The sequence below is a fragment of the Crassostrea angulata genome, chromosome 2, assembly GCF_025612915.1.
Source record: "Crassostrea angulata isolate pt1a10 chromosome 2, ASM2561291v2, whole genome shotgun sequence".
Lineage (NCBI taxonomy): Eukaryota > Metazoa > Mollusca > Bivalvia > Ostreida > Ostreidae > Magallana > Magallana angulata.
This window is the reverse complement of record NC_069112.1, coordinates 16,966,923-16,989,768: the sequence shown is the minus strand read 5'-3', so window position 1 is coordinate 16,989,768 and position 22,846 is coordinate 16,966,923. Positions and strand designations below refer to the sequence as shown.

Genomic DNA, 22,846 nt, shown 5'->3' with positions numbered 1-22,846 from the left:
TCTCTTATATATTATACATATATTACATGGCTTTGAGGGCGACATACCAGAATATTTGCCCCGAGGTGACAGGAAAGCCCTGGAGTGTTATATCGCCCGATGCCGAAGGCAGAGGGCGACATAACACTCCAGGGCTTTCCTGTCACCGAGGGACAAATATTCTGGTATTGTCGCCCGAGAAGACATGTATTATATGTTATATAACATTTTTAAACAAATCAAACTCGGGTTATCAACATATTTATTTAATTCACAAGGCAGAGGCAAATGTTTTAAAAACACTCACGCTTGAGTTTATCACTTTTGTCGTATTTGCCGATTATATATTACATGGCTTCGAGGGCGACATACCAGAATATTTGCCCCGAGGTGACAGGATGCTATTTTTTCATAAAATTTTATTTCATCTCAACAATTTATTCAAATTTTGAAATTTTGCATGGAAAAAATAAATAATACTTTCAGATACTTAAAATATATATTGTAATGTATTTTCTGTTGCAATAAAGAATATCTTGATTCATTCATTTTATTGTCAAAAAACAGTGTTTGGGTTTTAAACAATAAGAAATATTATTTCTCTTTACTGAAAACAATCTTTTCTAACCAGTGTGTCAGAGAATCCAAATAGCACCACCCCAACATAACGTCTAACTTCTAACTGGGGAAAAATAATATTAGTTATAAACGTTTTGTTGACAATCTTTATTCTTAGCTTGCTGTATAAATATCTTTGATATTATACAAACGCATACACGCATATTGTTTCTACCATTGATTTGCGTAATGTACAACTGGCGAGAATTTTGTTACATGTACTTTTATATATTTACCGTTTTATTATAACATCCACAATGTATTTTCAATCTATTTCTTAGGAAAATTGATTGTAATTCATACAGCTATAAACTGATAAGACTGAAATCTATGCGATCCTGTTAAACGATTTCGGCGTATTATTTTAATTGAAAAAAAAATGCTTAATTCATTTAGCCAATTTAATATAGTCTTTATATCAAGTGCTATACTGATTTTTTTAAAATCATTCATTGATGTCTTCTTTGTACTGTTGGTGTTGAATATTGCGTGACTAATTTCTTGATTGATGAATACTTATTTAGCTACATTAAGAGCACGGACCCAACGAACCTGCACGGACTTGCACGGACCTCTTGTGTAACGATATGATAATACTTTACACACTTAACTCATTTTTAATTGATAGGGAGGGATTCAAAGATAGATGTATATGTAAACAAAATATGCTTTCTCTGCTTATAAACATTGACTATGAAGAAAGCGAGCATTGCAGAAAAAATATACATTTACTTAAATTCTTCAAACATATATTTTTCTACAATGATACATGTAGCTAGTACCTTTTCACCCGCATGAATCACAAAATAATGCATTTAATTACGCTTAAATATATGGACAAAAAACTTTCTCTGATACACCCAATGTAACTGAGGCCTTTTAGTTTACATCAATTAACTTTCATTTTTTCGTAAATTTATCCTTACGCTTCATTACAGTTCATTGATTGATTAATTAATTGGATGTTGAATTTAAACATTGTACCTTTAGAATCGCTTTTTGAATCAAAATTTGTGCTATTATTTAAGATACACGAATTGCTCATGATACTGGTATATTGTACTGTTTTTTTTGTTTTTTATTTCTTATTTGATCGTACATTTTCGTTTTCAGAGAGAGAGAGAGAGAGAGAGAGAGAGAGAGAGAGAGAAATTTTTAATAAACTCGTGTTTTCAATTTGCTATAATGCTATTTAAAACTTGAAATGGTTTTAAATAATTGAATTGTTTACATAAAAAATTATATTTTACATGTATAGGCTTAATTCATGTAATTGTTATGAAATCTTTTCTTACATATTTCATGATGGCTGTGTTGAGAATGCCGTGCAATTATACAATTGTTCCCGTGCGATCTCTATAATTTCGTATTAAGAATAGTTAGGATTGATTTCGATCAGAACGGACGGAAGCATAATCCGGCTTATAACCTAGAAATAAGTGTATTAAGCTAGGGCGCGCTTGATTTGTCTATACCTAACAACCGGTGTACACTTTTCTCTAATTAAGTGCAAAAGTGTACACTTTAGGTGTACACCGTCTACACTCTGTACAAGGCATGTGTTGGAAATTACACACTTGTTTTCAATATATGGCGGCAAAAAAGTAAGCTGAGAAATCTGCAGAATTTTTTTGTCAGCACAAGAAATTTGCTAGAGTTGATAGCCTAATTTTAGCACATATTGCGTGTATAAATATGAAAGTGTTCAAAGCATAAGAAAAAGTAATGTATTTTTTATACATATTTCACTAAAACATGTGTTGTCAGCATAAGTCAACAGATACATGTATAGTGTACTAAGAAGTTCGAAAATATAGTTTTATACGCTTTTTTACAATGCTTATGAATGCACTAGATATGTAGTAATTTTGCCAGATTATACTTTACAGTAATAAAGTAAGTAAATTCACTTTATGTATTTATTTTTTCGCTTGACAATAAATTTACTCTTTTTCTAAGCATTGTGTCTGTCCTTACTAAACTTATTGGCAATTTTTTAATAGCCTAAAGAAACGCATACTGTATTTTGCATGTACCTGACAACTGGCAAGGGTATACCATGCAGGTAGTATAGCAATCGAATACAAACATTATTTATTTTCAAAAACTATTAAAAACAATTGTCTTAAAAACGGAACTCTTCGGCAGCTGTCACAACTTTAACGTCCATATTGATAATACACACTACACCAAATTTCGCATTATTTTAAGGTGTAAATCATCTACTTCAGGTGTACAACAGTGTAGACAAATCAAGCGCGCCCTAGATTAAACACGAGTTGGGGCTTTGTAGTTTGTGATCTAAGAATCAACGCTTAATATTACAGCGCATTTACCAGATCTGTATTTTACTGACTTGAATTCAAAATACTGAATAAAAGTGATTAGATTTGTTTAATTTACATGGTTTTCGAAGAAACTAATGATCATGTACATTGTAATAACCAAATTTTTTATAATCAGAACTATTCAAACAAGTTTTCTGATTTGTCTACTCTTTTTCACCACTACAGTACTACTTTGTACTTGTCAGTAAAGGATTTACCCTTTCTACACTAAGTTAACATTAAACGCATTTTGAGCATCGTGTTTTTTTAAATAGTGTTTTATTTCTTTTATAGCATGAATATATTTGTAGTTTTTTAAATCTAATAATTACAATACCGGTAGAAATATTGTCAAACATGTACATGTGGTTACCGTTAACTGAAAGCGTATGTGATGTTCGTTCAAAAACTGAATACCTAAATTTGTCTTAAGCTCGATCGCGTTATATTTTTAGTTTAATAGCAAACATTAAAGAGGCTTTCAAGCATGCAGTGACACGGTGTATGTAATAATCGGACTCTAAAACAAACTTTGTTCGTTATTTCACAAACAAAATTTTAAATAAATTAAATAGAAATTTTGAAAATCATAAGAATTGTGAAATACCATAATTACGTAAATTACGGATGAAAAATAATCAGATACTTTTGGTTTCTGATTCTTGGTTATTTTTTTAAAAATATTTATCAATTTTTTTTTCCATGTGTTTTCGCTTAGCAGAAGTATATAATGGTAACACATGTATACGGAAACACATATCTTTTATTCATAATTTAATTGCATGAAAACAGACCAACATTTTACCTATAACTTATCAATCATAATTTCTTATTCGTCCGGGTAATGCGCCGACACATTGAAGAAATGTCCTTCATCACGCCGCGTAAGTCCAAATTTACCCTGTTTTAAAAGGGGAGGAGGTCAACTTTTGCATTTAAGAAACAATTAAAAATTTTGAAGAAGGGGCAATTTGATTAATTGTCAATCCAATACCTAAATATAAATGGCAAATCTGATTTTCCATAATCAAGTATTTGACTGCATGCTATAAAATCATGTACAATTTTATATTATATTAGATCCCATAATCAAGTATTTGACTGCATGCTATAAAATTATGTACGATTTTATATTATATTATATGTCACTGTTTATAGTACACTTACCATGCCTATAAACTCTTTAACATTTTTGTTTATTTTTCAAATTTCTTATTAATAAATCATGCCTAGAAACCATTTTGCAGTATATATAAACACAACACAATTTAGCACATGGTTTTTCTTTACACGTTTTTGAATTGCACCTTCACCTACAGGTTGGTAGTTCTATTGAAATTTAAATTAATTCAAACTGCGTTTAACTTAAGATCTATACATTGTTTATATATACATATATAATCCAGCAAAGAATAGTATACATATTGCGGTAAATAAACCCTTCGCTATGCTTAATTTCCTATGTTACAAAAAGAAATAAAGCGTTACAAATTATAAACAACGTCGCGAAATGTTGCCGACGTTTATGACGTTTTCTCTGCATTATGACGTTATGTCATAAGACCCCTTTTCTCATACACTGGCTCATATATATATATATATATATATATATATATATATATATATATATATATATATATATATATATATATATATATATATATATATATACGAAATTGTAATCATTTAGAAAATAATTTCAATAATATTAATAATTTTATATCGTATACATGTATTGTCAGGCCGTTGGAGATTTGAAAGATAATCGACAGTTTTTGCGGAACGTGCCGCGTGACCTTGATATTTTGTATATGATTTGCCAATATCAGTTACTCAGCTCGTAAACCAGCAGATAATGTTGATAAATGTACATATCAAAATATTTACATTTGAAAGTATGCTTTCTTTTAGAATAACGAAAATATCCAGTTCTGTGTGGACTTTTTTATGATGTCACAATGATTAGTGCAGGTGCTTATCGTTTGACAGTTGCATAATTGTAAACGTAAAAACGCCGCTATATTAGTAATTTTAAACAATTTGCCTTTCTCAAAAGTAAATATAAGTTAAAAAACAGCAATATTAAAAAAAACACCAGGATATGAACTTGGTTGGTACGTGATCAAATATAAAGTTCATATCACGGTGAACTTTTTAAATTCCTGTTTATTTCTTAATTGACAAGGCTAAATTATCAAGTCATTGTTGGAATTCCTAATTCACTGTATATAAAAATTATTGATAAAGAATCTCAATAAATATGCCTTTTTTTTTTTAAAAAGGTACATTATAAGAACGTTAGATGATATTCTTCATTGACTAACATGTTATTGCATCCAAGACAAGTTCATAACTATGCTTTTATATATAACTGCATGAGTTCATTTTTAATCGGGTTTTTCAACGGAAAAATCCGGTTATCAAAATGGTGAAAATGGCGGGCTGGAGGGCGGCTGCCGAAAGGGTACCCGCATTATACGTATAACTCCTCCTACAGTTTTCAAGATAAGAAGTTGTTCTTTTGCAGATCAATTATACATATATCAGAGGTGTGCATATTGCTAGGATTTTGATTTCCGATAATTTATGGGAAAAAAACCCCAGCTTTTGAACTTAGTCATTTTTGGCAAAATATTGCATATAGGGTACTCTATTTCACTAGATACGGGTTGACATGGATTATGGATACAGTTCACATAAATGAAAACCCGGTTTGCTGTCACATTGACAGCTTTTCACTTGTTCAATTTGTTGTTTCAAATTTTTTGACAGGTGTCTCCTTTTGGAACATTGCCATTCTGAAATCCTGTGCCCACGAAAATGCCACATGCAGCCGTTGTTACAAAATGAACTATGCCTTCCAGATCGTGCTGTTTTACATCGGAGTGGGCGTGGTGATAGCTCGGCCATTACAACTGTTCTATGGAGTCATCCACAATGAACCGGCAATTGATGTCATTCCAAGCCTCAGTAACACTGTCGTGTATTCCTTTTTATCCCTGGAATATTTGACAGACTGTGCACATCTGAAACATATTAACATGCCACACTAAGTGGACTTTTGAGTTTTCATTTGTATAACATAAAGTATACATCAAACTGTAGTATACACATGAATAACATATTTTATATAAAACGTATTTCAATATAGAATTGTTGTATTGTTTTAGCTCACCTTAATAGAAGGTTCAAGTGAGTGCTTGAACTGAAGGGTCACTTGGACCATAAGCTTTAATTTCTACTGGTCAGTTTGTAATTTTGAAACAACATGATATCGTTTACAGCAGCATGAATTACAGACAACCTTCCTAATATATATACATTTAGATTATTCCATGGCTCTGGGGCTGAACATGAAATCAGAAAATGGCAATTTTTATTGCCATCTATACCAAACTCTAGTCGATGATAAACAGAAAGATGTGCTATATATTTCACACCACTCTCCGGCAATCTTTATATGTTATATAGTACATGGCAATAAAAATTACCATGTTCTGATTTTTTATATCATATATATACTTATAGAAAATATTAAAAAAGACAATAAAAACATAATGTGGTGAATGATTATTATTTAACAAATCGCTCCTTGTCAATATATTTCATCTCTAATAAACTTCCCTGAAATAGCCGATGATTGACGGTAAGGGGTGTGATATAAAATCCAAAGATTTCTGGAAAGGGGTGGGATATGAATCTTATGTCACACCCCTCGGGTTTTTATCATTAGGGTAGGTGAATTTTCGGTTTATATCGCACCGGGCGGAAAAGATTATATTTCCTATAAGTAAACGATATATATATATATATATATATATATATATATATATATATATATATATATATATATATATATATATATATATATATATATATATATCCAAATCACAAAAGTATTTTCTCAGTGTCCGGTAAAAATATAATAAAAGAAAAAAAGCAACACTAACTGCAAAACATAAGCGCTTTCATTGTTAAAAATCTTCAGACGTTTTACAGTCGTTAAAACTATCTCTTTCTTCAGAGCATTTCAAACAGAGATATTCTTTCTTGAAACTAAATTTCAACCGTGTCTCTAAAATTGGACATCGCACATCATAGACATTTAATTTTCACATGGATGGTTCTGGCTGCAAGGACTTTTAAGTCGGTCACAAAGAGCATCTACTTTGTGTACAGGCGCAAATATAGTGGTAAACGAGGAGTGTAATATACTTTATGAAAATACTTTTTATTCTTTCAGTTTATGCATAATTTTAGTATATAAAATATATAAATGTTTTATTTACAAAATTTTATCATTATTATATTTTAGACAACTCAGTTGGTCAAGCAAATTTAATCAATAAAACAAACTGTAAGGCAACAAGTTTGTAAAAAAAAAACCTCCTTAGCTCGAATCGAGATACAGTATCGTAAATGTTTTGCATTTCATAACTGTTATATTTCATCGTATGATGATGAACTATGTGTAATCGTTAACTTTCTTAGGTCTATATTGTTTTTTAATTCTTTGAATATTAGAACTATAATATAAATCACAATCGTAGTTGTATCGATAAATAAGAAAAGATATTAGAGAACATTAAGAACAAAATTGTACATCTTTTTCCGAGAGGTCAAACGTTTAAAAATGACGATCGTTATATCAATTTTAAAATATTACATGTATGATGTGGTAAAAGTTTTTACTTTGTATGGAATAAAATGTAAAAATTAAGATAGTGTTCACCTGTCCGAGAAAAGGCATACAAATAATTTAAAGCTATATAGTCCGATTTTTTTTTTTGCCTATGAGAGTATCAAATATTTTCCATACAGACCAAATCTGTTAGAAATATGCCTATTTACACAAGCAAAATCCGTCTCCTTTCAAAGTTTGAATTATTAGAAGTACATAAAAAATTTCTGTATGAGAACACAAAAAACAAAAAAACAAACCAACTCCATCTTGGGAATATTTAGAAACGGAAACCGTTTGGTTTCGCTCCCGAATGATTGGTTTATTCAACCCGCATGTGATGTATCGATTGTATACAAAACACTTCTCCAATTATTAGTGAATAAAATGTACCGACGGTTATTTTTGATTTGAATTTTTTCAAAGTCGTAATACAACCATACCCGCCTTGACCTCAGCAGCGAATTTTATCATGAGACGAAAGAAATCAGTACAATTTTTGCCGTTTGTTTTTGTAAATAAATTGTGTACATCACTTTTTCATTAAATATGGCTTAATTGACCTGGAAAACTACTGCAATGTCTATTAAGATACACATACATAGCATAGCCATCGTATAAAAGCGAACACAAAATTTTAAATGAAATCGGGCATAGCAGCTTTAGAAATTTCACGATAAGCCTATATATTATTCTATTTACGAAATCATTAATACAGTTATTTGGGGTATTTTGAATAACACTTTTTGTTCAACTTGATTGTTAAATATGTGTAAAAACGTTCGTTGTTTTGGTCCAACAGAAAGATCATACTCGTTTATGTGCGGACCTAGAAGGGGGTGCATAGACTATTCCTTCCACCTCTTGGAAAGTTCAAATTAATAAGATTACATAGCAAAATTCCCGAAATAGGCTTAAAACCCCCTATCCAACATTGGAAAACAAAATTATCCCTCGGACACCCCCTGGAAATGTTTTCTGGATCCGCGCATGCGGTAACAAACATACAGAAATATTGACAAGCAAAATAAAAATAAAAAAATTATTTCCCAAAATCATGAAAATCCTAATCCATTGGGGGGGGGGGGGATCGTATACTTCCAACAAAAAAAGAATTATTTAATTCTAATTTTTTTTGGATCATGATATTCCTTATTCGGGGGGGGGGGGGGGGGTAGTAGTATACCTATACTTCCCAAATATTCTTACCTACCAAATAGACTAGTATGCCTATGACTCCAATTTCTCAATGTTTTAATCATTTTAAGGTAAATTTAAGAACAATTATGTTTCCTGCGAGAAAAAGTGTGTGTGTGTGTGGGGGGGGGGGGGGGCTGAACCCTCTATGATGCTATGTGCCTAATAGTTTGGTCTAACTTTGCAAAAAAAGTGGGGTGGGAGCTAAGCCCCCCTTACCCCCCCCCCCCCCCCCCGATTCCGACGCCTATGTAAATAACATTGCAGGTGGTGACTATTGGAGAGTTTCATTTGTTCATGTTTTGTACATTGTTTTGTACATTGCAGAGCGATACATCAAACTTTCTACAACACGGAACGCGGGGTGATTCGAATTACCCCAAATGACTGTACGAGCATAAACTTGGATATGCGTTTATGCTAATTGCGCGATTTCATAGAAATGATTATTAAAACGAACAAGGAATTACTTACCAATCTAGCACAGTCATTCTTTGTCTGTCTGTCAGTCTGTCTGCGTATCTAACACACATTAAAAAATAATTCCTTTTTGCGAATTTCTTAAACTGCATCATGATAAACCTTTACAGCTGCAGCCAGCAATACCCGCCTCTTGACCACTAACATATTTGCGTTATACTAATTAATTAGTTTTTGAAAATTATCCGCTATTAATGATAATGATTGTAACAAAAATATGGTATTATAAAAATGCATACAGGCTCTAAAACAATGTAAGTTGGTTATATAAAATTGGTGTTTTGCTTTATTACACATATAGTTTACTGTTGATCTAATATGGTTTGTACATGGTCAGTAAATCCCATACGGTGCGAGACCGAATGAAGATGTTTTAAAAATAAATGTCCACATTATTCGGGGGAAAAACTTAGTTAATGCTATTTAGACCATATACTTTCGTGATAACTATTTGATAATCCCGCCCCATCAACTGAAGGTTTTTAGTTCCATTTTTCACAATTTGAGGGAAACTCTGGTGTGAAAAAGTTTGCATTGCATGTCATAAGGTTAGCAAAATAGAAATCCGATAATTTATATGTTTTTTTTATGTAAACCTACTTAAACTCTCTCTCTCTCTCTCTCTCTCTCTCTCTCTCTCTCTCTCTCTCTCAGGAATAAGATAAAAAAAATTATCGTGAAATTTTTGTCTCATATATATGCAAGCAAAGAAATAAGAGATATATGCGTTAGATCTTATAGAATTAATTACAATTTCAATGATAAAAAATTCAGATGTATGCGTGGATTATAATAAAGGATTGACAGGATAAGAGAGTGATTATTTTAAAAACTACACGTATTTGTTAAAGCTTGGGAACATGTATCATTAATGAAGTTCTTCATATTTTTTGAAAGACGTGGTTTTCTTTACATTTCTTTTTCATTTGGCGACGCTAAAAAAAAGAAAGAAAAAAAAGAATGGCGTAACGTCTTATTTGAAATGACAGATTAAAAGATAAAAAGCCATTGTTTTCGATAACATTAGAAATTATCAATTAAAAACACAAAACTGCATCCCGCAACGCTAAAAAAATGGTACGGCGCGTTGTGTCAGATTGTTACGTCAAAACATGAATTTGATAACGTCATGCTTGGCACTGAAGCGTAGTAACGTCTATTTTGACGTGGCAGCGAAAGGGTTAGCATACAGCATGCAAAGCATGCTTTGAAATGATCATATACTAGTACCGGTATATGTTTATGCATCTCAGGAAGAAGTTTGGTCTGTGTACCCCTTTTGATAAGATGAACATAGAACATAGATCAAAACATTGTCTTTGACCGGTGTCAAAGATAAAAAAAAAAAATGTCTTCAAATACATTGTTTTTCTAAGTTTGGTTTCTATAATTATCTTCAAAGAGAATATGGTAACAGACCAGAAAACCTCTTCACTAAAATCATTGACGCCTAAAGTGTCAAATGCCATTGGTTTGAAACTACTTGTAAAAATTAAGGTGTGAACAACTTATCTCGGTTATAGCTTAGGCCACATCAAATTGTCCTATACGCTTTTCCTTGTGACTTTGTATTAGGGTAATACCCCAAATCATTATTTTCCTTATCACCTTGTCCATGTACTACCACGTCTAGGTCATGACGAATCACTACATGACCATGACCATCTCTGTGTCAAATAAAGGCAGCAGCAAATGCATAACCCCCACCAAAAATATTGCTATGGCATAGCAATCCATCCTCAACACTTGTAATGTAGACACAGATTAACAGACAGACAAGGTAAATCCTTTATACCATGATACCTTTATTTGCAGAGGTAAAACAACATTAATAAGGGAACACTTTTGTCAGTTAAAGATTATATATTTTATTTCTCAAAGTTAGAAAAATGTGTCATGCATGATTTCAAACACAAGACATGTATATATATGTGAACATTCTTGATAGCTGTAATAGTAGTAGCATTTGAAAATTGTTCACAGAGAGACAAACAGAAAGCTACACAAACAGATCATCGCATACACTCTTCTGGTCAATGGCCAGCAGAGCTAAAACCCAGAGGTGTCATGAGAAATTGAACGTCACAGATGTCCTCTGCAAACATAAGGGGAAATATACACTACATGTAAATATTAGATATTTTAATATGATTGTCCTTTTTTAAAAACGTTAAGTATTCTAAATTACATTGTAATATACTTTTAAAATATATGCAATACATATTTCAATCATGTTCACTTGACCTTAAACATAAAAGTAACACATAAGAAATTACAACATCTTATTGCTGATATTAAGATTTTAAAACGAATAAAAACTAAACCATGAGGTTACACCACAGGTACACATGTTGCAGATGGGAAGCAGAGAGAGTAATACAGATATAACACAACCACATTCAATCTTCAATCTAAAACATGAAGCATACAGACGACTCTTGTTTATAAATAAGTCCAGGGTATTTCATGAGGAGATAATCTTCCAATTACTGTTTAAATTTAAAGGGTTTATTACAGAATCATTTGTTACTGCAAGACCAAACGTCCTAAATTTGCATCCTCATCTTCCGCCATTACGTTTAACGGGGGCTCATTGGAATCAGCAATCGTATCTGCTGATTAAGTCTCAGCATATGTTGCATTTTACTCTTTTTCTGATGAATACTTCTATCAGCAAGAAATTTGCATTTGTTTTTTAAGTTCAGTGCTTCTGCCTCTCTTGGTACACTTTAATCTTTAAAGTCCATATAAAATTCAAATGTCCTATTCCATTGTCCATTTTTTCATTGATGGTAATGTGGTGCATGATGGTTTATCCACTGATTCTATACCACTTGGGACATAATCCTTGTGTTCTTCAATAGAATCTGTGAATCAAATATAAGAAAGGTTCAGTGAATTAAATTCTACAATTGTACATGTAAGTTAAAATAATAGTGTACGCAACACATTTTCATAACATGCTAGTTATATAATAGTGTTGTGTTGTGCATGTACTATGCCTAAATAGTAGTCAGGGTTTGATACATGGTGCACGAGCCGGAGGCGAGTGCACTATGTATCAAACCCTGACTACTATTTAGGCATAGTACATGCACAACACAACACTATTGTTATTATTATGCCGACTGTTAAATATACTGACGTGCTTTGCTATAAGTAGCTCTGACGTTCGAGTGTTGACAAGTCCCTTAAAATAATCACCGGAAAAGCAAGCGTTTGTTGTTGTTTTTCAAATTACGTGTAATCAATTGATTTGATTGTTTATTTAATCAACAAGTTGTTGTACAATAAAAAGTCAACAAAGATTTATGTTCTATTCAAGAAATAGAGAGACGTTTGGCCTTACCGAGAAAACTCGAAATGTTTAGCAGACGAAATCTCAGTGAATTTTTTTTCTTGAACATTCTTTATCAAGCGTCATTTAAAAAAGCGTTTTTGTGATTCTCATGTAGAATTTCTTTGAAAAATGTTCAATCAATTTGTTCAAAAGTTTATAGGAAACTTTAACTTTAAAATTACCGTCAATAATGAAGTTTTTTTTTGGAAAAATGAATAATTTTAATTGCTTGATGTCAGTCGTACATTTCTACGTTTTATATACCTAAATACCGGTTGTCATGATAACGGCTAATTTAGCGTAGCGGTAACGCGTTGGGCTTCATGCTAGATTCAATGATTTTAGCGTCGTGAGTTCGAATCCCGCTGTCGGCGCTTGACAGATTTTCGTTGAAAATATTCGCCGTGCTCTATTACGGCATAGTATGCTTACGCTATATAAATCCTTTGATACTATGCGAAAATAGATGAGTATTGAATATATAGTGACAAACTGACAGAAGGGATAATAATGCTTGGTATTCAATTTGTATACACACTATGCTGCAGTAAATTGTGACCACATCTTTCAAGTAATAATGCTTTAATGTTTAAAAACTAAACAATTATCTGCGATCACATATCAATGTATATATTTGCATATAAACATATGTCTAAACTTGCTATATATATATGTACGCATATGAACAGTCAAATATCTGACCTCAAAGACACAAAAAACTCATAAACAACCCATCGCAAAAATATTTCAGCAAACAATCTATGACAGTGACCAACATCCCATGTACCTGGTAATTATGTTTGCAAATAAACAGATAACTAAACTCAAAGACACAGTAATAAACTATAGGAAAAATGTTAGAACAAATAATCTCTGACAGTGACCTACAATTCATGAATAGACACAAACATTTATACATGAAAGAGATTCAAAAACCACAAGCATTCCCATACATATCTTTCATTGTACATATGTACAAACTCAATATGTATGGACGCATATATCCAGTATGCAAATGTCAATTAAGTAAACTCAAAGACACAAAAACTCATGAACAATCAACTGAAAAATGTTAGAATAAGAAATATATGATGATAACCCACAATCCATGAACAGACACAAACAGGTATACATATACATGACAATGTCCCACAATCCATAAACAGACCCAAACATGTATATACAAGACAATGACCCACAATCCATGAACAGACACCAACATTTTTTTTACAGTACAATAGTTCATCAAACAAATTAGGTAAAATTTTCTCCAGCATTCTATCATACTAATATCCAAACTCTTGTGACAAAAATCAAATTAGAAATTACATTTTAATCATATATGTAAGTAATGGAAATAAAAGATTAATGTGAACAATTGAAGATCTTTATAGGAACATGGTTACAGTAACATTTTTTTCTAGACTAAATGCTCATAGTATTACATTTAATCATATGTACTAGAGTTTATAACTGCGTAAACATTACAGGTAATTTGTATATAATTTGTTATTGTTTGGATTGTACATGTTTATTAAAAACGACAGTTGAATTTTTATTGAACCTGATATTTTCCACAGGATTCGATGTTGAGATGACATGTTAGTAGTGATTGGCTGGGATGTTCGGTAATGAAAAAAATGTAGAATACAGATAATTTATTAATCATGTAAGCCAATAAGTCATTTTTGTATACCCTTTAGATGAAGCAGCTAGGATTAACAACTAGGCAATTGTTAATAAAAAGATTTCTGCGAGTATCTTTATTTGTACATTTTTTTTTATCAAACTCTGCCATTAATTTATCACATTAATTTTGAAGATCATTTAGAGCTAATATTATATGTTTATCATGAACATCATTTATCCTTTCCTCTGGTGTATCATTCCTATCGTATCTTGCATGTACACTTTTCAATGTACATGTATAACATGCGTCAATCCTATCATATCGTGCGTGGTTTCTATCCTATCATTTTATTATCATGTTAAATTCATTGCGGATACAGTATAACAGAGAACCAACAATTAACATAAAGATCAAATATCTAACTCAAAGTCACAAAAAAGTCGTGAACAAACTACCTGGTAAACTAAAAGGGAAAATTTTGAGCATATACCAGTCATCTATGACGGTGACCCACAATCCATTAACACATATTAACATGTATTTATGACAGCGACCAAATAACCAGGAGTATTCACATATATATGTACTCATAAACACAAATATCTAAACTCAAAGACACAAAAACCTAATGAACAATCTACAGGAAAAATGTTTGAGCAAACATTCTATGAGAGTGACCCACATCCCATGAACAGACAAAAACATTTATATATGACAGCACTCCAAAAGCAATGAGCATTCACATATATATCTTTGAATTTACAAATGTCTGAACTTAATATGTATTAATGCATATACACAATTGACTAAACTTGAAGACACAAAAAACCCATACACAAATAACATGAAAAATGTTTAAACAAACAATATATGATAGTGACCCACAATCTATGAACAGATACAAACATATATATACCGGTATATAGTACCCGCATCAATATTTTTTACAATCTTATACTATCATATCATATCATTTGTCAGACCTATCGATCAAGCATACAGATCTATCATCATGCACAAATCCAGTAGTACCGAGTGTTAATCCTAGAAAGTTTATCATTTAACTTCACGGTTTTTCTGTTTATCCTATTATGTTAATCATATCGTTCCTTTCCATATGCAGGTCATTTTTTTTTATACAATAAAACGCTTTCTATAGTGATTCATTCGGGATATGAAGGTAGCGACATTGCAGGAAAAATACATAACCCGCGTTAGCGGATCAGTCCTGTCACTTTCAGTTGCTGTAGATTTCGACCAATAGATAAATGGGGCCTGTAGATTTCAGTCTGGCTGTTTCTATAGAGCTATGAATTAACTATAACCTACCGTAAGAAATTGAGGAAATTATACTTAAAGTTTGTAGATGTAAATATACGACAATGACCCACAATCCATGGACAGATACAAACATGAATATACATGACCCACAATCCATGAACAGACACAAACATGTATATACAGTTCAATAATTCATCAAACAAATTAGATACAATTTTCTCCAGCATTCTATCATACTATAATATCAAAATGCTTGAGACCAAAATTAAATAAGAAATTACTTTGCTATGTAAACAAATCTTTTGTTTAAATTTTGAATGTTGAAGCAAAACTTCCAGTTATAGACCTAAAATGAATGTGTTAAATGTTAGGAACTGTTTATTTATTTTTAAAATGAATAAAAAGATAGACAAATCAGCTTGAAAAAGACTTGTATATTGAACCCATGTAAATAAAAAATAGGGCATAAGCCTGGTTTACATGACAAAGAATTGTGAGCTCTGTATCTTGCTTGTAACTCAATGACTGACTCTCAAATTTCATTTGATCATTAGAAATATATCCTAAAGCATTGTAAATAATGAAAACAGAAAAACAAAATTTGACCAAAATCATGACAGTGCCCCTTTAAAATATTTGCATATATAAAAATGTCTGAACTCATAGACACAAAAAAGTCATGAACAAACTACCTGGTACAGGAGAAATAATACAACAATTAACCTACGATAGTGACCCACAATCCATGAACAGACACAAACATGTATATATGACAGTGAACCACAATCCATGAACAGACACAAATATGTATTACTATAGCAACCTTAGAACTATAAGCATTCACATATATATACATATACATGTAAACACAAATAAAACTCAAAGATATGGAACACCTCAACTGCCTTATGTAGATAATGCCCATAATATGCTGATAGTTCAACATTTCATGCTGATCATCGATCAACATTACATGCTGATCATCGATCAACATTACATGCTGATACATCAAGTGAACTTTATATGCTGATACTTCTTCATTATATGATAATTTATCAATTATCATTACATGCTGATAGTATAACATTACATGCTGATAATTTTTTATTATATGATGATACCTATTCACTATATGCTTTCACTAATACATGCTGATATTTCATAAAATGATGGTATTACAGTATGCGGTGATTCTAAATTCGCTTTAAGCAGCAGGATCGTGATTCGGTAAAAATAAAGGGATATTACTAAGGAGAGAATAGAATAAATTCAAGCTACATTGTACCCAACAATTTAAACAAGCTTCTTTTATGCTTATTTCCTTATATAAATATGGACACCCCATTGGTTATTATCAAAACTTATATTCCCAATACTAGGGATTGTGCCATTCAGCTGAAACTGGATGCTGGAGGGAATGGGGGCACCATCACTTTCATTATATTTGTTGGAACTTGCGCCGAAATCTCTGTGTGTCAAACAATTCCATAGTCCCCTTATTGGAACTCATCTTTGTTTAGGCGCCTTCAAATTGGATGCCAATTTTATGAGTACGTTTTATGTTGTAGGTTGATTGTTTTAATTCTGCAGGCCTTCAAATTTATTTTTACCCCCTTTGGATTGGGCATTCTACGCCATTAAATAGCGATTTTACTTTCTTTCTTAAGGAAATCAGAGCATGAGCAATCATCCATTAGATCCCAGCGCTTTGCACAAACTATCTTTTATTTAAGGGGGGGGGGGTGGTGGCAGACCTACCCCTCAATCACAACAAGTCAACAAGTAAATATAAAATAGGAAATTGGGGGGGGGGGGGGGATCCCGTATTTTACAATATTTCATCTATTGATCTACATATGATCGAATTTCCATTTTCATAAAATTATTGTAAAACTACATGCAAAGGATAGAGCATTGCGTCCTCCAGATTGCAATATCTTACATGAAGTCAGATGCTAGGGACTACGTGCGCTGTTGAAACTGACTTTAGCAGTAACTGTACTGTTGAAAAAAATTAGTGCTTACATTGCCCACTCCTTTATGTGGATCTCCAGGGAAAGCCCGCCCATAAATCTGATGTAACCTGAATGACAGAAGTCTTTGTTTAGGTGCTATGAATACTTTTAGCGGTCCACTTTGACCAAGCGCCATAAACTTGGGTTCACTTCAGAATGCACATTTTTGGACAAAAAATCCCCTGGGGTACCTCGAACCCCCTGATTTGTATGCACTGATGGGGAGCGCCAATGGTTTTCCCAAGCAGGCTTTCTTTAAATATAAAATGACTCTGTTAAAGGACAACACATAATCAAGTGGTATTATTTGTTGAGTATCTTGATCTAAACTAGTCTCAGTGGACCTTAGTAATATCTGATCAATCTCCGAAACAGAGAAAAAGCCCAGTGTTAAAAACTTGTCAGGCATCAATGAATTCTGAATTTTAGTGTATTTCAATCTCAAGATGACCCTTCCCTATTTTTAGAATCACCGCAGAGTGAAGTACCATCATATAATGAAGAAGTATCAGCATGTAACAAAGAACTATCATCATATAAAGACAAAGTATCAGCATGTAATGTTAAAGTTTCAGCATGTGATGTTGAAGTATCATCATGTAAATTAATGTTGAAGTATCATCATCATCCACATAAGGTAGTTGAGGCGTTATGTACAAGGACACTAAAACCTCATGAACAAACAATCTGTTACAATGACCCACATCCCATGAACAGACAAAAGCATGTATATATGACAGCAACCCAAAAATCATTAGCATTCACATATATATTTGCACTTAAACAAATTTCTAAACTCAAAGACACAAAATAGGCGTGAACAAACTACTGTACAGGAAAAATGTTAGAACAACCAATCCATGATAGTGATCCACATCCTATGAACAGACACAAACATGTAGATATGAGAGCAACCCAAAAACCATGAGCATTCACATATATATATCTAAACTAAATATGTATGCATGCATATGCACAAATGTCTAAACTCAAAGACATAAAAACCCATGAGCAATCCACAGAAAAAATTGCAGAACAAAAACTCTATGAAAGTGAACCACAATCCATGAACAGACACAAACGTATATATATACAAGGGTTGTCCAAAACGTTTGTGAACACATATAATTTTATTCAAAATAGAAGCGCCATTATCAGGAAAGTATTATAATATTGTAATAAAGAGCATAATAATGTATGTGTATAAAAATCAGAGCAATGTATATTTTTGTAATGGAGTTATGAACGATATACATTGCCTAGTATGACGTTAAATTATAATGACGTAGTCCTGGGTTTATTTGAGAGTAATATGCCGCATTCACCATTTGGTCAGAAGGTACAATCGCATATTCCATCAAGATATCACTTGTGCCACTTGTGGATAAGTTTCCATAATCGTTTCATTCATTTCAGTTTTTTACTTCAGTTGACACAATTTTTTTATTGCCAGCGGTCAGATGAAGTTGCTTTTTCATGCGTTTTTAAAGACATAATCTTGCCGTAATATCTTTTAAAAGTCCTCTGCTGGTTTGAAAATATTTTTAAATGATGTATGAAAATAATGTACACAATACAGCTAGACTACATCACAATAGAAGATTATGAAAACAGTAAATATTCATGTCTAAAAACTCAATTACAAAGTTTGGACAATTTTTGCGCTGGGACGTGCATACTTTCTGCGAGCCTTTGATACATTAAATTTTACTTTATTTCTATAGAAAACAATAAAAACCACTTTGGTTTGATCTGAAATTTTATGACAAAGATTTAGATAAACAATATGAATAAATTAACCCATTTAAAATAACAAAAACGCGATTGTCCACGAACTTATTTGGACAACCCTGGTATATATAGTACCGGTATATATATATGACAATGACCTACAATCCATGAACAGACACAAACATGTATGTGTGACAATGACCTGCATTTAATCCATGAACAGACACATATATGAAAATGACCCACAATCCATGAACAGACACAAACATGTATATATGACAATGACCCCCATTTAATCCATGAACAGACACAAACATATACCGGTATATATATATTTATATATACATGTATATGACAATGACCCACAATCCATGAACAGACACAAACATATATATATATATGACAATGACCCACGTTTAATCTATGAACAGACACAAATACATATATCTGACAGTGACCCAAAAACCATGAGCAATCACACAGTTATAAGTTTGCATATACACAATGTCACAAAGACACAAAATAAATCATGAACAATCTACAGGGAAAATGTCAGAACAAACAATTCCATTTCAGAAAAAAGCTGTCATTGTCAAAGTTAAGGATAAAGGCTGATTAAAAAGTGGTGACAAAATATAACTAAAACAATAACGAAATTAAGAATCCTCGACACCCTGTGACTTCTACTTTTAAGACAATACGTCACATCATGGCAATTTCAACGCGATGTGAAACAGTTTAAATATCGCCAATAATTGGTGTTTTAAATATCTCTGTGCAGCTATGGGTTTACCCTCAGTCTACCAACCCACCGGTTCTGAGTGTGAATACTGAAGGAGCATTTATTTTAATGAAGAGATATGAAATTTAAAGTCCCCCCTTAAAAAAACTGATTATGGGGGGGGGGGGGTAATTTTTAAGTCAAAACACATGCTAAAAATCAATATCTTTAATTAAGAGAATGGGCTTGTATGCAGAACTTTTAACAGGTGTTGAGGACCCTCAAATAATGTATCTGCATGTATTACCTTCACTGATAGTTCCTTCCAGACAATGCTGATGCTACTACCATTACAAGCTTCTATCTAATATTCTGAAAAGAAATAAAATGATTTGGTGATCAATTAATACTCAGATAGTATCCTTTAAGGAGGCTGGGTGGTTAATAAATTAACCATCAGATCTTCTTTAAATTTTTTGATATGATTTGTCTAGCTATAAACTATCATTTACAAAAGAAAAAAATCTAAATATTTTAGCTTTAAAATCTTATTACTTTTCTCTATCTTTATACATATGTCTTCTTATTAAGGAGATAAAAATATTTCAAAAATTGTTGCGCCAATCGGGTGCTCTTAAAAAGATTCTAGCACTAAACTATGCGGTATATGCAAAACTGCCGCTTCCAAAATGCTCCCTAGAGTATACAAAGAACAATGATATTCTAGTGAAGTCCTGCCTTGACAAAAATTCCCTATCATTCAGAATACATGTATTTGTGTAATAAAAATACCTATGCAAGGCTGTTGAACATATTCGGCAACATGGTCCTTTATGACCTGTTGAATCTGTAGAACAAGTATATACGGTAATTATGGCTTCACTGTTCTGCAGAATCTGTGGAACATCTGGGTGTGCTTCAACAGGATTTGCCTTCAAATTCCTCCCTAGAGTACAGGCAAAGAATAATTGTCAATGAAATTTTAGTTACTTAGTTACTACAGGTCTACTGTAGTTACTGAAATGTTCCCCTATATTTCAGAAAGAGTAACTAAAGGTAATACCTGTAGTAAAATGCCTAAGCTGTTGAACATGTGAAGTTGCATGGTTCTGAGTAGACTGTAGTATCAGTTAAGAGCCCATCTTAACTAGTAAGTGGAACATCTACATGAGTTACCATTGTGTCCCTCTCTAGAATGCTCTCTGTTATAAATTTGAAAAAGATTTCATTGTAATTAGAGTTAAGCTTGTAAATCATGTGTTGAAAAAAGTAATGTAGTTAATGAAAAATACCTGTTCATGTCTGACATCTGCTGAATCAGTGCAGTGGTCAGAAGAATCTATGGAACGTGCATCACAGTGCTGCAACAGAGTCCAAAGTCATATCTAATCTCCTACTGTCTATCAATATCCCTCCTTGCAAAGAGTCAAAGCTTCCATGGGAAGTTGTTCATTCAACATTAATTTCATAACAGCATTATTTTTGGGCTTGTCTGAGGTTGCATCATTAATGTGCTTTTCAAGCTTTTGGAAGATTCATACTGATCAATGCTGTAAAATAATAATGAAAACAATACTTAGATAAAAAGTCTAATGTTACATATAAACATAAGCATTCATATGATGAAATATTATGGTTATATGAACAATGCATGCGTTATGAAACAACAATACATATCACAATATAGTGGTAACGGTATATGAATCACAATGTATTTTTAAAAAATACAAGGGCACCGCAAAGCAGAGCATCCCCTCACAAAATGAAATTATTGGGGGGGGGGGGATGCATTATTTATTTATTATTTTTTTTCTTCATACAAATAAAAACCTGAAACACACTACTATACCAGCTGTATGTTTCTCACATGCTTCTCACACGCTATACAGTTTTTACAATACGTTCCTATCATAGCACGGTTTGCTTTTTGTACGATATGATAAATGTTACTCGCACTGTATGGTCTTTTTTCACATGATATGATATCATAATGCTTCCTGTATGAAAAAGTGTATAGAAAAAGTGTTATACATGTATCTAGCTGCAATAATGTAGCCCTCTCCGATTTTTATATCTGATGTTTACTGGAGAGGGCTACAATTCCACAGGATCTCCATAATGGTGCTAAATTAATTTTTTAATGCAACTGACTTCGGTCTAAAAATTTCGATTTTATATTTGACTTCCTTTAGATAAAATGATTTTTTAATTCAGGTTGAACAAACTAACCGTATATAAATCAAAACCAGATAAAACACAAAAGCATGTTTACCAGTCGTCTTTTTCAGCAGCCAAGACAGTTCTAGCGTGATTGTATGGGATCTACGCTTGGAGTTTTGATGGGCTTGATAACGTGAATGACAGAGTAAATAATCGATCTTTCCTCGTTCTATCACTAAAACATCGTTTCAGGAAATGGTATATAATGGAAAATTCATATTTACAGCGTTAATTATGTTTAAAATAAGGGAATTCCTATATTCAGGTAAAGATCCGCTCCTGAATTCTCATTGGCTGTCCCAAAATAAAACTGGTCAAGGCCAGTAAACATGGCGGACAAATTCAATTTGTGTTGTTGACATACACGAAAAATAACCGATATATGGACTATACTTGATATTTTTGGATTAATTTATGCCATAGACATCTACAATGTTTGAGTTCTGGTAAGAAATGCAAATGTTATTTCCATTTATGTACGATTTGAGACGAAATTGTTGCGGGAGTGAATCACTCCCGCACTTGCACCATTACGGAGATCCTTTGGAGTTGTAGCCCTCTCCAAAAAAAAAAAAAAATCGTGAGAGGGCTACATCATTGCAGCTAACATGTATCATACAGGAAGC

General features: G+C 32.3%; 1 protein-coding gene and 1 pseudogene across 2 annotated transcripts in view; one reads left to right on the top strand and one right to left on the bottom strand.

The window, feature by feature from the left end:
• LOC128173495 (uncharacterized) overlaps positions 1–6,079 on the top strand; it is a 28,260-nt gene extending 22,181 nt beyond the window's left edge. For both annotated transcript variants that reach the window (XM_052839192.1, XM_052839193.1), the window contains one exon: positions 5,697–6,079. In XM_052839192.1, the coding sequence (XP_052695152.1) occupies positions 5,697–5,977 (281 nt within the window). In that variant the 3' untranslated portion in view covers positions 5,978–6,079. The remainder of the gene's footprint in view (positions 1–5,696) is intronic.
• A 4,854-nt stretch (positions 6,080–10,933) lies between these two features.
• LOC128172212 (uncharacterized) lies at positions 10,934–21,142 on the bottom strand (annotated as a pseudogene).
• Positions 21,143–22,846: the final 1,704 nt, after the last annotated feature.